This window comes from Melopsittacus undulatus, chromosome 6 (assembly GCF_012275295.1).
Source record: "Melopsittacus undulatus isolate bMelUnd1 chromosome 6, bMelUnd1.mat.Z, whole genome shotgun sequence".
Classification (NCBI taxonomy): domain Eukaryota; kingdom Metazoa; phylum Chordata; class Aves; order Psittaciformes; family Psittaculidae; genus Melopsittacus; species Melopsittacus undulatus.
The window spans coordinates 7,303,494-7,319,913 of record NC_047532.1 but is presented as its reverse complement, the minus strand read 5'-3'; the positions used below and the strand labels follow the sequence as shown (position 1 = coordinate 7,319,913).

General features: G+C 45.6%; 1 protein-coding gene across 2 annotated transcripts; it reads left to right on the top strand.

Annotated features, from left to right (window-relative positions):
* Window positions 1–14,856: 14,856 nt before the first annotated feature.
* LOC101869001 (transcription factor SOX-3-like) lies at window positions 14,857–15,837 on the top strand. 2 transcript variants are annotated; one of them, XM_034063979.1, is made up of 2 exons: window positions 14,881–14,941; window positions 14,981–15,837. In XM_034063979.1, the coding sequence occupies exons 1-2, from the start codon at window positions 14,881–14,883 to the stop codon at window positions 15,835–15,837; spliced, it is 918 nt and encodes a 305-aa protein (XP_033919870.1). The 2 variants fall into 2 exon arrangements, with proteins under 2 accessions (XP_005151261.2, XP_033919870.1); XM_005151204.4 differs by having other exon boundaries at window positions 14,857–15,837.
* The last annotated feature ends 583 nt before the right edge of the window (window positions 15,838–16,420 follow it).

Sequence of the window (16,420 nt, the reverse complement as noted above, 5' to 3'; positions counted from 1 at the left end):
TAAAGACAGGACCAGAGCTGGGAGACATGTGCTGATCTATATGTCTCTGCAGGATTAATTTAGGAAAGAGGCTCATAGACCTGAATTGCCTGAGCTAGATCTTCTCAAATAAGAATATATAGATTCCCTACTTCAAGCATTCCTGTTGATTCAGGATATCTAGAATCCTATCTAAAAAGCCTGACTTAAATCCTGCTGTAGCTTTGAGTCATATTCTTAATGAAAATCTGAATCATGTTCAAAGAGAAAATAGATTCCAGTTTCCGTTTGGATTTCAGTGGTACTGAGATAAATGTAAGGTAGCTCAGTAGTAGTCAGTGTTGGATTTACACTCATATCAGAATGCTCTTAATCTGGCACTTGATATCCCTATATCAGAACTAAAGATCAGTAAACATTTTTAAGAAAGCAGGTTCTGTAAAACCAGGAATGTTAAAATCCCATGTGACAGAGGATTAGGAATATACTACAGACTATATGAGCAGAGAGAAAGGAAAGTTACTGCCTTGAGATAATCTCAACAGCCAACTAAATAATAAAAGTAGGGATGATTACTTATCAAAGTACTGGTAATATGACACTACAGTAACATGTTTGTCATCCAGTAATTTAGTTAAATTTAACTCTCAGAAAAAGAGTAGAGCAGGACCCTGAGCTGTGTTAGCTAAAAACCATAAAATGCAATAAAAGATGTTTGAGTTCAAGACTGAGATTAATTAGAAGGCAATTGAAAAGCAGTAAGAATTCAAGACAGCACTTTTATTCACTTTTTCAGAACTGGCTGAATATAAGTAAAATTGTCTTATATATATATTTGCAACCTAGTGATAATTGTGCTTACACCAACTCTTCCAGTTTAGAATTTAATATGCCTTCAGGCATGTTACTGTTGGCCCTTGTAGGTCTGGTACTCAAAACTTTAAAGTGCCTGGCTACATAATGAATATGCAGATGTGAGCTTAATTTGTATGTCTGTTTACCATCATCACAAATGCAAATGGACAACTACCTGGTTGGCCATTCACACCTGCTAATACCCCATATGCACACAGTCATGGCAATTTCACATGCAGATTATAAACATTGTTGCATGTCTTAAAGACTGAAAAATCCCATGTAGTGGTAATATCATTTTGGTATTTCTACTGAAATGGTTTTATCTTATTATGTGCAATCCTGGTTTTGTTCATCCACTTACATTTTTTCATAGCAATTTATCTGGTCACCGCTTACATGGGCACATCTAGTTTTTTAGAAATAAGCGATTGCACAAAATATCTCATCTATTGCACTAGTCTGCTAGACGAAGTTACATCACTAAATTCATTCCTGTTGCACAGAATTAATAGCAAACAAGGGAAAATATGCTATGTGCAACTTTTTTTGTGTTCTGTTCTATTAATTGTCATGCTTTGGAGTCCTATTCTTCATAGGGAATATGCAGGTGGAGACATCTATTAATTTAACCAGTTTTAGTCAGTCATTTGTAAAATCATATCATCGTTGTTAACTTCAGTGAATTGAATTATCCTTCTATCCATTTTATAGAGATGGAGTAAAGAGGTTACTTGTCTGGTTTCTGAAAAAAGCAGAAGGTTGTGTTTTCTTAAGCTGTAAGTTACAGATACAGTAAAGTCAATGGTATAATGATAATATATGGATAGTTTATCTTGATATAGATAATATATCTTGATATAGATAATTTATCTTGAAAACTGTACACATTCTAATCTCAGTCATGTTTCTCTTTAACTACCTTTTCCCCAGCAACACAGCGGAGAAAAATTCAAGTCTTCTTGGACTTGTCCTACTCCTGCAGCTCAAACTTTAGAAATTATAATACAAAATTACTTGTTTGCTGATCAAATTACTAGAAGAGACTGATAATAACGTATAGTATTACCTTAAGTCTAGGTGAAAAGGATGACAGAACAAAATACATTCGGCAATTAACAAGTTAGTGTCTCTGCTGTATAATGCCTAGGCTGCCGCTTTGCTATTATACAAGTGTGAATACTGATTTAGTCTCAGACAACTACCATATAAACACAATAGAGATTTTTCCATTTCATCTTGCTGTAGGTTACACAGTGATTGTGTCTACCAATGTGTGTGTGTGTTGCATATATTTGTCCTACCTGTAGCTGTTATATCAGTCTCTAAACAGTAGAATTTTGGGGGCATGACAGGCATAAGATGAAAAGCTAAGCAGTGCTGATCACACTAATAGTCAGTGTAATCAGAGTCTATATCTTATCAGTGTCTCACAAGTATCTGTTGCCATCATTCTTTAGATATTACATGACCTTGAATTGCAATCATCATGGTTCTGATACATCTTATTGAGCAAACATGCATGATCTGGCCTAATGCCATGAGCATAATAAGTAAAAATCATAGTTTAAAAAAATCCCTTTCATTTTGCAAGCATGTAGCTGACCAAAATGGCAGGTGTGTAATTAGTGAAAGCATTTCAGCTCTAGTCTGGGAAATAAGACCAGGGTCAGGTATTTCTTCAAGTCTATAAATAAATAGTTCATGTTGCTAATTGTCTAATTAACTCAATGGAAAATATGTCAGATGTGTATTTGTAGCACAGCCAAGGTTTTCCAGCTCAGTGTTAAGAAACCAGCAACACCTACCAGATAGCAGTTATTTTCTTTTGTAACCATCCAGGATCAGGCAAAAAAACCTACAGATAGAGGGTTTTCTTTTGACCAGTTCATGTCCTCTGTGCCATCTTGCCCATTTTTGAGCAAGCAGTTAGCATGTGTGGAACACAGTGGAACTTGGGGGTATTGGTTGATGAGAAAATGAACATGAGCCGGCAGTGTATGCTTACAGCCCAGAAAGCAACCGTATCCTGGGTCGCATCAAAAGGAGTGTGACCAGCAGGTCAAAGGAGGTGATTGTGCCCCTCTACTCTGCTCTCGTGAGACATCACCTGGAGCATTGTGTGCAGTTCTGGTGCCCTCAACATCAAAAGGACATGGAACTGTTGGAACAAGTCCAGAGGAGGCCATGAGGATGATCAGGGACTGGAGCACCTCCTGTATGAAGACAGGCTGAGAAAGTTGGGGCTGTTCAGCCTAGAGAAGAGAAGGCTGCGTGGAGACCTCATAGCAGCCTTCCAGTATCTGAAGGGGGCCTACAGGGATGCTGGTGAGGGACTCTTCATTAGGGACTGTAGTGATAGGACAAGGGGTAATGGGTTGAAACTTAAACAGCAGAGGTTTAGATTGGCTATAAGGAAGAAATTATTTACTGTGAGGGTGGTGAGGTACTGGAATGGGTTGCTCAGGGAGGTTGTGAATGCTCCATCCCTGGCAGTGTTTAAGGCCAGGTTGAACAGAGCCTTGGGTGATATGGTTTAGTGTGAGGTGTCCCTGCCCATGGCAGGGGGGTTGGAACTGGATGATCTTAAGGTCCTTTCCAACCCGAACTATTCTGTGATTCTATGATTCAAGAAAAGTTTTTTTTTAAGTAAGTTATAGCAGCATAAGTATTAATCCAACAGGTCTCACATCAGCCTTCAATATGAAAGTGTGCAGGTTCCTCTAACATAAAGTAGTAAACCTTCAGAATGTGTAGTTGGTTCAAGCTCATGTCTTCACTTGATTAATCTACAGTCATTGTGTAACACTGTATCAATGGAAAATGATTAGTCTGGGAAGTTTGATTGTTGTTTAATTCTGATTGTGCTTTTTCATGCTATACAACAGCGCAGACATTTTTTCTCTGTAGCTCTCATTTCCTCAGACACTTAAAATTAAGGAAGGCCAAAGGAATAATAACGCTGTAAATTTAAATATGTTCTATGGCTCGTGATTAGTTTTGAATAGGAGAAATAGTTACACTTTTCCTTTACATGACAATGTTCTACCTGGGAGCTTTGCATTCTGTGGCAGCTCTTGAGCAGCACCTGAACACTGTGGGAAGTGTGGGGTGTCCTCTCTTGGGCTAGGAAATCACCCCACTAACTGGGCAGCACAGGAGCAGAGGACCTTTGTTAAGCAGGGACATGCTCCTGCTTACTGCTCCACTTACACTGGTACACAAAGGTGTAGGTTCTCTGTTTCTGTAGACATCCTACTTGTCATTCATCTTGTGAGCCAAGACCATCTGTCTTATTTGTGTCTTGTATGAGCTTGAAAATTGTTTTTTGCTAACACTCTTTAGAAAGTTTCGTCTTTTTTCTTTGCTATAATTACTGTATTTGAATATTTTCCATAGCACTCTAGCCACTCCCCAGCTCATTCAGAACATATTCTTTACGTATTACTTCACAGAGTTACAAATATGAAGCTTTAGATGGTATTGAAAACATTTTCTCCATTCTCTGGTTTCTTTCATCCTGATGTTTCATTAGAACTGTTCCAAATTAATTACAAAATGTAGATCTGACTGTTGCCTTTCCATCAGTTCAGGTTTGCCCTGAATCCTTTTCAGCTTGTAGTATTTATTGGCATGATCAGTTACAGATATGCAAGATGATCAAGCCCTGGGCTGATCTAATCTAGCCCAAGAAATCTGATTCCACATATTTCATATGTCTTTCAGAAAGTTTTCTTGCATTACTACTCTGCCCATTGCCTGTATCTTTCATCTGTAAATAGAGCTAGAACTTCCTTATCTCACATAGAATGCTGTTAAGTAAAAACTGCACTGATTATAGCAACACATTCAAATACTGTGATAGAAAGAGCCATAGAAGTGTCAAATAGAACCTGCAGTTCATTTTATTTAATGGAATCTGGAAAATGGAAGAATAAGGCCCTAATTTTTATTTAAAGGCTGTATATGAAGTTTGCAATGTTTTGTGTGAATTAGCTGCCATTCTTCAAGTAGTTTAACTTGACTGAACCTCCAGCAAGTAGCTGTATCATTGTTGATAAGAATAGTCTGGTGTTCCCATGCAAGACTAGGGCACAACAACCTCCCACTAATTTTTCAGTACCTTTACTGGGAGCTGCTGGTATGCAAATAATGCAGGCTAGAGTCTTTATGGAGTTTGTGTATGGAGATTGGAAACAAGACACAGCGGTCAAGTCTGCATTAGCACTGATTAAAATCACAAATACCAAGTGTTTTCTTATCAACCTACAATTATTTTTCATCTTCATTCCAAATATCCCAGAGAACCCTATGAATTCAATAGCCTCTATACAATGTATTTCTAAATGTTAATTCTGAAACTTCACTGGACATCCTTTAGATACAAGTTGTCTATGAAGCCTTCAAATCAAGTTAAATCGAAGTTGAGTACGGCAGTTTTGTGAGCTGACACTGTTCTCCAAGGGGCTGTGGAATCTTTTCCAAGAAGAAACTGAACTTTATATTGATGGGCTGTTTTGCAAAAGTGTGAATGGGGTGGGCCAGGAAGACAGTGGCAGGTGACAACAGGAAAAGATAGCAAAGAGGAAACCAACCGTGCCACAAAGAATATAAACTGCCTTACAGAGTGTGTGGTCTCTCAGCTGGCTTCCCTTCTCTGCCACTAAATGATTCCTTTTCAAGCCTTTTCCCCCCTCCTCCTGCATTGCACAGCAGCCTCTTACTCACTTCCTATCAGGTAGTAGCCTCAGGACTGCATACCAAATTCCCTCTTCCCCTCCATGCTCCATTCACTGAGCAGCCTTTTGCTTTCTTCTGCCAGAATAAGGTTGTGTTTGGTGGGATTGTTTTCTCTTTTCTAACATGATGAGGATCCTGTGATCCCCACCTACATTCAGACCTGACATCTAATCCACCCAGAAACACCTTACACTCCTGTATTTTATCACTGTCCCATGCAACAGGGAGCACCATCTCCCAGTAATTACCCTGCACATAATTCCTGACAGATCTGAAGAAGATAATCTGGTGGAATTAAAAGGACCTCTTAACCAAGGAGAATTGTGTTTTGATCAGATTCTTTGGATGAGAAAGCTGATGGCTGCACCAGCGACAATATCCACCTTGTCCCTCTAGATGCACATTGTGTCACTGATATACCTGTTTCAAAAACGGCCTTGAGATACCTATTTCACAAGTTCTTACGTATCACTGCATAAGTTCCTCCTCTGCAAATGCCAGCCATACTTGCCATAATAGAAAAGATGTCATGTACAAAGTTTGATAGATCTTGACCACTAACACAGCTAACGGGAACCTTCATCTCCACTGTTCCTAGTCCTAAGCAGCCATCTGTAAGTAAGAAGTAATTGAGAATTATGATGGTGCTGTCATAAGTCTGCACTGTTCAGCAAGCCTGGGAATTAAGCAGTTCTTGGGACATACCTTCAATATCAGGTAACTGATCTGGGCTATTACAGAAATGGATGATGAATGATGAATATTCATTTAAATGGTCTAGTTATTTGTGACTCATGGTCAGGCCAGAAATGTGTTTGCACCATGGAAACAGTCCATATAATAACTGATTCTTTAATGAGATCCATTTCTATTATATCTAATGTATATGCATATATTTGCTTTACAAAATACTGTGGAGCATGCATTTATTATTGGCCTCATTTGCCAATATATGTTAGGAAAAAAAGAAAAAAGAGCAAAAAGGATCTTTGAGTCTAGTGAGTTGTTCTCATGACCAGCCATGTCTTCTCCATAATGAACTGGGAGGGCTAAAGGAACTGAAACCTCCACCTGCTAACTTTGAGTATGTATTGACATCTTTTAGATCTGATCATGTCCAAACCCTCCAACACAGCCCCACTCACAATCTGTTCACTCGAGTTTTCAAAGCTTTTTATGTTTCCTACTTCTCTTTCTTAGTAGCACTTTGGTTCAAATCTTGCTCTGATACTTCAACATTTTTAGGTGATATTTTCAGATTTTAGGAGTCAAGGACAGTTTAGATTTAGATTTAGATTTAATCTCCTGCAGACAGCCTTTACCCTCCACTCTTTACAGGAAGTGAAGGTACTCTCAGACGTAAAACATCACTGTGATGTCTGGATTGAGAATTGCAGTACTAGTATTGGGTTTTCTCTAGTTCTTCATCTTCTCACTGATGCAAATCTTTTTGTAGGGTTTGTATTGTGAATTGCAGAAGTCCCAGTGACATTTGAGCTGCCTATTTGCATGGAGGGCAGTTTTTCCTACTGGCTAGTATGGCTAACATTGCTCAGAAAAAATAATTTCAAATAAAATTAAATTGTAATTATGATCTTACAAAACAAATGGAAGTTTTGTCCCACTAAAAAGTAAGGCAGGAGCTTGCATTAATCATAATTTCTACTTGCTCTCAAGCGAGATTACTTCAAATGCTGACATTAATGACTCTAATTTGTGAGTTAGGAGATCATTATTAATAGATTAAACTATTTCTTGTTGTTTATTCCTATATACAAAAAAGACTAAAGCAGCAGAGAAGAGGGATACAGACACTGTATAAAAAGCTGTCATTCATATTTCATATTAAAATCACTGCCAGGTAGAAGGCAAATGTGATTTAGTTCTCTGAACAAGGATAGCAAATTTTATTGACCACTTACTTGTTTGAGGGTGAAAAGGATAATTATAAGACACCTTATCATAACAAACCCAATTCATATATATTTGATCAGCCCTTTGAATTAGCCATGTAGCCTTATTTGTAAACAAATAGTACAGGAGAGAGAGAGAAAGAGAGAAATGAAGGAAAAGGGAGAGGAACAAGGAGAAAGAATGAGAAATAAATAAATAAAGAGATAAAGAATGAACACAACTAAAGGGGGGTGCAGAATCTGTGATATTTTTTATATTTGTTAAAGAGGTCTTTGTAGTCCAGATGAGTCAATGTGAGAACAGGATTTGGTTGTGATAAAGCTTTGTGGCTATTATATGATAGAATCATCACTGAAAGATTATTTTAATTACAGTATATGGCTAATAACAATTTATCATCTACCTGTTACACCTAGTCATAAAAGTATGGCTAGGGAGAAATGGTGGAGGAATAAAGGTGTGTTTTAGCGATTGTGTCTCAGATTTGTAAGAAAACTTATATTATTTTAATATTCAGGGAAAAAAGCAGTGTTTGAAAACAATGTCCAAACGAAATAGCTTGAAAGAGAACCCATATTTTAAATCTATGGCACAATAAGTTAGTTTTAGTTTTTGAAAGTAAGAGTATGATTTCTAAAATAGCTGAGATGTCTGAATTAAAAATAATGTGGGGAGAGCATATCTGAATTAATCTCTCAGTCCTGAGTATAACGAAAGAACATTAATTTCAGTTCAGAAGAATTACAGTTAGACTTATACTATATCCAAAAGACAGCAGAGTGTTATTCAGCACTTTTTATCCTCAAGTTCTTCACTTGTTTTGGTTTCTCTGAAAAATGCACACAAGAATGAGATGTATGTGTAAAATGTATTATTTGATGTGCAGTGGAAACATCCAATTCCCTAATGTAAAGTTTCTCATGTTTTACTAGTTCCTTTACTGCATATAGTCCATCTTGGTTGTTTGATTGACCTAGAGAATGCTATACTGGATACTCTTGGTATTATAAAATATATAATATTAGTTAACTGATTATGATAAAAACAAAGGGAAATGGGAAGACTGCTTGCTTGCCCTGTCTTGGGCTTTTTTCAGTGCAACAGAGTTTATATTCCTCCTGTGTTTTTCCACTTTCCTTATATGAAATGAACAGCTGTAATTGAAAAGCAAGAAGCTCTATGGTTTATAGAAATAGGTGTTGTTAAGAGCCTTAGCCATCTAATTTTCTTCCTATTGCAGGGCAGGCTTCCTATTGTCTGTCCTTTAGAGCTAATTTCTTTTCTGATCAAAAGGCCCACATCATTGAAAAGGTAGTAATGACTATTCATTTGGTTGAAACCTCCATTCTGCAGCCTGCAAAGCTTTATTTAGAAACTGCTATTTCTTTCAAAAAGGAAAACCTCATTTGTGTCCTCTATAATGTCAATTAAAGTAGAATATATTTTAATTATTTATCCTGGAGAGAAACCTTTCAGGATCTCAATTTGCTGTGCCACTGATACAGGCTGTAGTTTGAAACAATATGTGCCTTCAAAATTGTGTGTCAGAGAGTAGGAATAAGGTGTGTTTTGATTTTAATTTGCCATTAATGAATAGTTTATTTGCAGCTAATTAGCAAGTTAGAGTTTTACAATTAATGTGTGATTTCTAATCTAACTCATAAAAAGGAGCCTAGCCATCATTACCAGCAAATGGGGTGGGTTGCTGGATCTGTATAGAAAACATTGTAGGAAAGATTCGCGAAGTTTTAAATTGGCAAAACAGAGATGATTGGGTTGGGGTTTTCTGAAGGAGGAGTGCAGCGACGTCTCAGCCCTTCCAGCCCCGCAACAACTAACCGGGTGACCGGTGGAGGCCTCGCTCCCCGTGGCTGCGATGGAAATGGGCGGTTCGGGAGCCTCCGACCCCCGCGGGCGCGCAATTTGCGCGCAGGAGGGGCCGCGCAGGCTGCTCTCTGCGGTACGGGCGTAAAACGCAGGGCTGCTCCCTCTCGCTGCCCTTCCCACACTCTTCGTCTTGGGGGGGCTCGTTCCAACCGGTGCCGTCCCGCCCCGTGCAAGGCTGTATCAGGGAACCACGGCGGCAGAAGGGAACGGGCAGCCCCTGCCGCGGGGCACTGAGGACTCCCCAAAAGCGAGAGATGGGGGCGCCGGGAAGCGAGAAGAGTAAACCATGAGGGAGCCGGGGTGTTAGAATCAGGGCACCATTTAGGCTGGGGAAGACCCTTCAGATCTTCAAGTCCAGCACTAAATCGTGTCCCTAAGCACCACTTATAAATACCCCAGGGACGGAGACTCAACCATTTCCCTGCCCCAGTGCTGGATAATTCTTTCGGGGGTACTATGGAGCTGTTTCTGTAACAGCAGAGGGGAAATTGCAGAAAGTTGCTATTACTATCTCGTCTCTTAGGAAAGAGATTCCTGCCGGGCTCAGCACAGACCGCCCTGCAGCAGTGCTGGGGGTAACGGTGGTCTCTTTAGCATCACTTTTCGTGCTCGTTTTTCTCTCTGTGTTTTCGCGTGAAAACACATGAGCTCAGTCCAGCGTTTCCTGTGTGCTGCGCAGCGAGCCCTGGCGAGTTGTCCTGCGCTGGTGGTCCCCTCTGCAACTCTGTTAATTGGTAACTTGGAGAGCCTTTATTAGCAGTGTCCCCCCCTGCATCCCTCCGCTCCCGCTGAAGCCAACCCCATGAGGCGATTGCCAGGAGGAGCTGTTTGTCAAAGGCTAATAAACAAATTCCTCGCGAACACCTGAATGAACGAGGGCCAGGAACAACCCAATTAAGAAACGGAGCTACTGGTTGTTTTTTGTGGCGGTGGAAACAATCTGTGCTCGAAAAGGGTCTATTCAGCGGGCGCTCCGAGAGGTCTGTTTGCAGCCCGCTATTGTTGTCAGAAGCCAAATAAAAGTTCAGCTGGGGGGGAAAGTGATTAAAAAAAAACATTTGCTGCTGCCTCCCGAATGCGGTGGGAGGCTCAGGTCAAAGGATTCGATCTGTACCCAAACGACTCTGCCCCGGTTTTACCCACGCACTTCCGATTTTTGTTCTTAAATGTTACTATTTTTAATGATGTCATCCAAAGTATCCCTTGCAGCATCTCTATCCCTGCGGCGAGGTACCGGGGGAGTCACAAAAGGAGTTGGAGCTCGTTTGCCGGAGCTGATGATTTGTTCTCCCTCTCGCTTGACTGGGAGGTCGGTCCAGTCATGTCAGCCTGGGCAGCCTCACGGGGGATTTCAGCCTGAGTTTCTTTTTTTTACGTGACACTGTTAGATAGGGAATAAAAAAATTCCCTAACGACCTTGGGCTGCAGAACCAGCCTGAAATGATCAACTGAGCAGCCACGTTACCACCCGAGAAACTTATTTGGGAGGACGTGGATTCAAGCCTAAACCAGAGATCAAACAGAAAATAAAGTGAATTTTTATTTTAAGCATCGCTAGCTGGGCATTTTTGGAGGAGCATTCTAGCAAGGGTCAGTGGGATCCAAACGAAAGGGGCGCTCAGTCCCCTTGTCTGGGCAAGTTTCGAGGACCAACCCTCCTTGATCTAGGTTGAGAGTTAGGCTGGGGACCAGAAGGGATATTTTAATAATGGGATTAAACGAAGCCGGTTTGGTGCATAGCGCTATTCTCTAAAAGCCAGCGATCCTCCCTGACACGGTTCCAAGATTCCCCCAAGCTCTGCTGGAGCCGCAATTAACATATATTAATGGCTGTTGCTTATTAAGTACTGACTGTGTAAAGAAGCAGAAGGTCCCTTTCAAATGTGCCTTTACAACCGTGGGGTTTCTCTCGCGTTAGAGTTGGATTGTGCTGTAAACTCCTGTTTTCGCCTCTTTTGTCACCAAAAAAAGAGAGAAGTGGGCTTCTGTGCCTTTGACAACTGTATTTACATGACCCCAAGTGTTCTCGGACCCCCACCAGACCAGGGCTCTCCGACCCCGAGAGGCTTCTCCCCGAGTCCCGGCCTCCGAACTGGAGTGAATTTAAGAAAATGGCTTCAGGCATGAGGCTTCTCCCCCTTCCTCTCCCCTTCCCGCTTATTGCCCTGGCTAAGTCCTCTCCTGCCTTCTGCTCCTTCCCTGCTTTGCAGCAGCTCCGCAGGCTCCATCCTCTTTCCCGGGCACGGGACGGGAAGGATCGAGGAGCAGACAGAGGCTTAAATTCTCCCGTGGCTGCCAAGAGAGTGGCAGGACCGGATCTTTTAAAACGCTCTGCAGGTAACTTTAGGGAACAGGAGCTGGTGGAGCGGGGCTTGCCTCGCTTCCTCTGCTCTCCACAGCGCATCACTAGCGGTCTGTGGCTTTCAGATAGGGGAGGAAGAAGGAGTTAATTCTCCAGCCCTGCTTACACTTGTAGGAGCTGTGGGGTGCCAGCGCTAGAGGTAGCTCCGAGCATCCCGCACTGCGGGGTCGGTCCCTCGGGGGGCCACCGGGCCGCAGGTACAGCCCGGCCGCCGCAGGGTGAGGTAGGAGAGGAGCCCCGGCTGTGCTGCTGCTGGACACCCGAAGGTGACCACGGCGCCGGGCTGTCCGGAGAGGTTCGCTCCCGGGGCCCCTCGGGGCCGGGACTCACCCGGCAGCCGGGGAATCACAGCTCCCAGGGAAAGCACTGCGATGAGCGCAGGACTCCGCAGGAGCCTGGGAGAGGAGCTGGCAACTGGCTCTCCTCTTGTGTGCTGAAATGGTTCAAGAAATCCTTACTCTGGGTTTTCTACGTCCACCCACCACTACTGCCGAGGCAGAGGAGTTCGAGCAGCGTGTCCTTGCCTGCTTCTGGAAGCACAAATCAGCCAATTCTTACATATTCCTCAGAACATGTGCGGCGTGGACACCCTAGTGCAGTGGGAGCATTACAGGGACCAGTGAAGTGTGGAAATAAATGGATCGATGAGTATGTTTTTATTCAGTCATGTTCAATTCATTACAAGGAAATTAGCGATGTTTCAAGAGAAATGTTGTCTTGTTTTGAAATATAATATATCTGAAAGGGTTAAATAGAGTAGCCTTTGAGGGGAAAAAATCATATAATTTGAATCTGAGCATAAATTGAAAGACAAAATAAGAGTCTGAAACTTAACGTTGTAATATTTATTTAAACATCGAAGGAAACCCAGCTTACGGAGCTTTCAGCACGTCCTCAAATTCCGTGTTTCGCTTCATTTTTCGTTGCATACAAGTGTACAGTCCCTCCAACACACATTTGTATAAAGTGATTTCAGGGCCAGCCAGCTTTCCAGCCCAGCCTGGATCATCTTAAACATCAGCTGAAATGGCCAAAATATTTGGAGAGGGTTGAGGTTAATTACAACTTACCTAAAGCTTTTTCGATATGCTACAAAAGTTACAAGTTCCGTCCAAAGAGTTCTTCCTAGTGTGGTATTGTCTGAAACTTCCCGTCACCCTGTCCTCCCGGGCTGCTAAAGTTTGACTTCGCCGAAAACTACAACAAAGACAAACGCTGACTACACCTTAGCTCATCGTAAGTGGGATCTATTTCCCTTCGACTTTGTTCAACAGATGATTTTGCCTAAAAAAATAAGAACTCCGAATAAAAGAGTGCCAGATCACAGTACTGCTCAGATTTACTCACACCGAAATCCCACCACGACACCGTGCTGTTTCCGGAGTGCCACCGGTGCCATTTAAAGCCGGTTCGGTCGGTTCCCCTAACCGCGGGACACACTGCACGGGGCCGGGCAAAACGGTCCCCTCCGCCGCCCCGTTGAAGCCTCCCCTTGCCGCAGCCTCTCTCCACGGCATCCGCAGAGGCACCGGCTAGGACTGTGCCTCCGGGTCCAGCCTGGGAGGTGTCCTCTCCCCCGTACCGATTACCGTCATCCTGTGGTCTTCTCTTTGGGTAACCAACGGCTGCCAAGCCGCAGGAGCTGCACCGGCAGCATCCCCCCCTCGCAGGGCCCCTCAGTCCTGCTCCAGGACCCCTCCTGCCCACTGCACAGCCCCGGGGCAGTTTGCTCAGAGCTACCCCGGCGGTGCTGCCCACTTCCTCCGGCGCCGGGTCTCCCCCAGTCCGGCTCCGAGCAGACTGCAGGCTCGGTTTGCCTCTCCGCCCCCAGCGCACCCCAGCCGGGAGAACCGCCTGGATTCCCCAGCCGACACTGGATCAGGGCGCTGGGGGCGGACGAGGAAGTGCCGGGACACGGCAGCGACTCCCGCCCGCTCCCGGTCCAGCAGCGGCGGGTCGAGGGAGCTCTGTACCCGCCGTGTTTTCAAGGAGCTGCCTGCCCTGCCGGTGCAGGTGTCCGTGCCTCTGGGGAAAGGAGGAAGGAAGGGAGGAAAGATGGAAGGGGAAGAGGAGGGGAAAGACGGAAAGGGAAGCCCGTGATTGACAGCTCCAGTGAGTCCGCGCCACTCACACACCCTCTGCCAAAGTTTTCTTTCACACGGAAGGAACTTTGCCGTTGCCATGAAACTTGGGAGTTTTGCAAGCGTTGTCCCCTCCCCCAACTCTTTTTGGGGCAGCCGACTGGAAAAGTTCGAGCGGCAATGGGCTGGACGTATATGGGGGTGGCCGGCAGCACCCAGCCCGGCTCCGCCCGCGCCCTCTCCCGCACCTTCTCACCGGCCCGCGCCCGGCAGCAGTGTGGGCTCCCCCCAAGACGGCTCAGGAGCAAAAGGGTTTAGTCGGCCCTCCTCCTCCTCCCCTCTCCCCCCAACTAGAGTGTGTTCGTGCAGCGAGGGCTCGCTCCGTCTCCAGGCAGCTTCTTCGGACTTGGCACAGGGCGGTGCATCCCTCCGAGAGCCCCGAGTCTCTTTGTGCCAAGCGAACGCGCGGCTCCCGCTTGTGGCACAGCGCTCCGCCCTGCTTTTCCTCCCGGCTCCCCGGAGGGCAGCCCCGGCTCCGCTCCTTCCCCGGCGGCGCAGCCGGCAGCTGCCGGTGCCCCACCGGCCTCTCCGCACAGCGCAGCCCCGGTTCCGTCCCGTCCTGTGCCGCCCGCCCAGAGCCGGGTGCAGGTGCAGGGCCTGGGGCACAGCAGAAGGGACCCAGTCTGGCCCCGAGAGCCCCGAAACACCAACTTCTGGGCTCCCCCCGCCCCCCAGCTGGTCTGTTACCGGCGTCGGGGCTGTCGGGAACCGGTCGCTGATTGGCTGTCGCTCGCTCATTTATAGCCCGTCAATCAAATACCCCCGGGACTGGGGCGCGCATCGCCTGGTGCTGCCCGCGGGAGTTGCTCCGCACCGAGCCGCTTCAGCAGCATCACCTCTGGGAGCGGCGCCTCCACCCGCCAGGCACAGAAACTTCCTCCCGCAGCAGCCGCCCAGGCAGGTTCTTCACCTTTTTTGTTTGTTTGCTTGTTTTTAACTTCCTCTCCCCGCTCTGGTGCCCGCCTGCCCGTCACCCTGGCGCACCTCTTGCCGGCTCCGGCCATGTACAGCATGCTGGAGACTGAGATCAAGACTCCGCAGCCCACGCCGGGCAGCGCCGGGGGTAACCCCGCTCCGGGGAGCAACGGTAAAAGCGGCGGAGGTGGTGGGGCCAATAACGGAGCGGGAGCGGGCTCGGATCAGGACCGGGTGAAGCGCCCCATGAATGCTTTCATGGTGTGGTCGCGGGGCCAGCGGCGGAAGATGGCTCAGGAGAACCCCAAGATGCACAACTCGGAGATCAGCAAGCGCCTCGGGGCCGACTGGAAGCTGCTGAGCGACGCCGAGAAGCGGCCCTTCATCGACGAGGCCAAGCGGCTGCGGGCTGTGCACATGAAGGAGTATCCGGATTACAAATACCGGCCCCGAAGGAAGACCAAGACCTTGCTGAAGAAGGACAAATACTCGCTGCCAGGCAATCTGCTGGCCCCGGGGGGGGGCAACGCAGTAAGCAGTCCCGTCGGGGTGGGGCAGAGGATTGACACTTATGCCCACATGAACGGCTGGACCAACGGGGCTTACTCATTGATGCAAGACCAACTGGGCTACAGCCAACACCCCGGCATGAACAGCCCCCAGCTGCAGCAGATGCACCGCTACGACATGACGGGCCTGCAGTACAGTCCCATGATGTCCACGGCCCAGACCTATATGAACGCCGCCTCCACCTACAGCATGTCCCCCGCAGCCTACGGCCAGCAGCCCTCTACGGCCATGAGCCTGGGCTCCATGGGCTCGGTGGTGAAAACCGAGCCCAGCTCTCCGCCTCCTGCCATCACTTCCCACTCGCAGAGGGCCTGCCTGGGAGACCTGCGGGATATGATCAGCATGTACCTGCCCCCGGGGGGGGATGCTACAGACCCTTCCGCCTTGCAGGGCAGCAGGTTACACAGCGTCCACCAGCACTACCAGAGTGCCGGGACTGGCGTGAATGGTACCGTACCACTAACTCACATATAAACTTAGCTGCTCCGGACGGCTTCCGTCTTAATCCCTAACCCCACCATCGCTCCCTGACTACATCGGGACCTACGGCAGCGTTGCTCGGCTTAGCATACTAACTCTGGAGAAATTTTAAAAAGGAAATACGTTAGTTATGTCTTTTTTGTTGGTTTTTCTTTTTTTTTGTACAGAAAATTACTTGAGCAAGTTGTTATTTTAATAGAGCACAACTCCCGCCTCCTAGAAGCCGCTGTGAAGTGTTCAAACCACGGCAACTTCCTTCCCTGGTTTCTGCTAGGTTGGGCACTGTTTTATTCGCTTAAAAGTTTTTTGCATCTTCCAGTTTGATTTCTAGCGTTGCAATGACATAAAAGGGCGGGCTTCTGTTCTTAAACTCGGTTGTTCACGTTATCATTGTGGTTTCTTAAGTGTTTTGTTCTTCCCACCTTACCGAGCCTCGCTTGGTTTCTATCACAACCCATAGCTTTCACAATATTTTAACTTTAGGGGTTTGTTTCTTAAGGGGAGGTGGGAGAGAGCTGTGCGGGTCGCAAAAGCATTTCTTTTATTTATAGTAAGTTGTGTGTCTTGGGTTTTTTTT

What these genes read in the sequence shown, in the direction of transcription:
- LOC101869001 (XM_005151204.4), top strand. Translation starts at nt 14,881, where the DNA reads ATGTACAGCATGCTGGAGACTGAGATCAAGACTCCGCAGCCCACGCCG.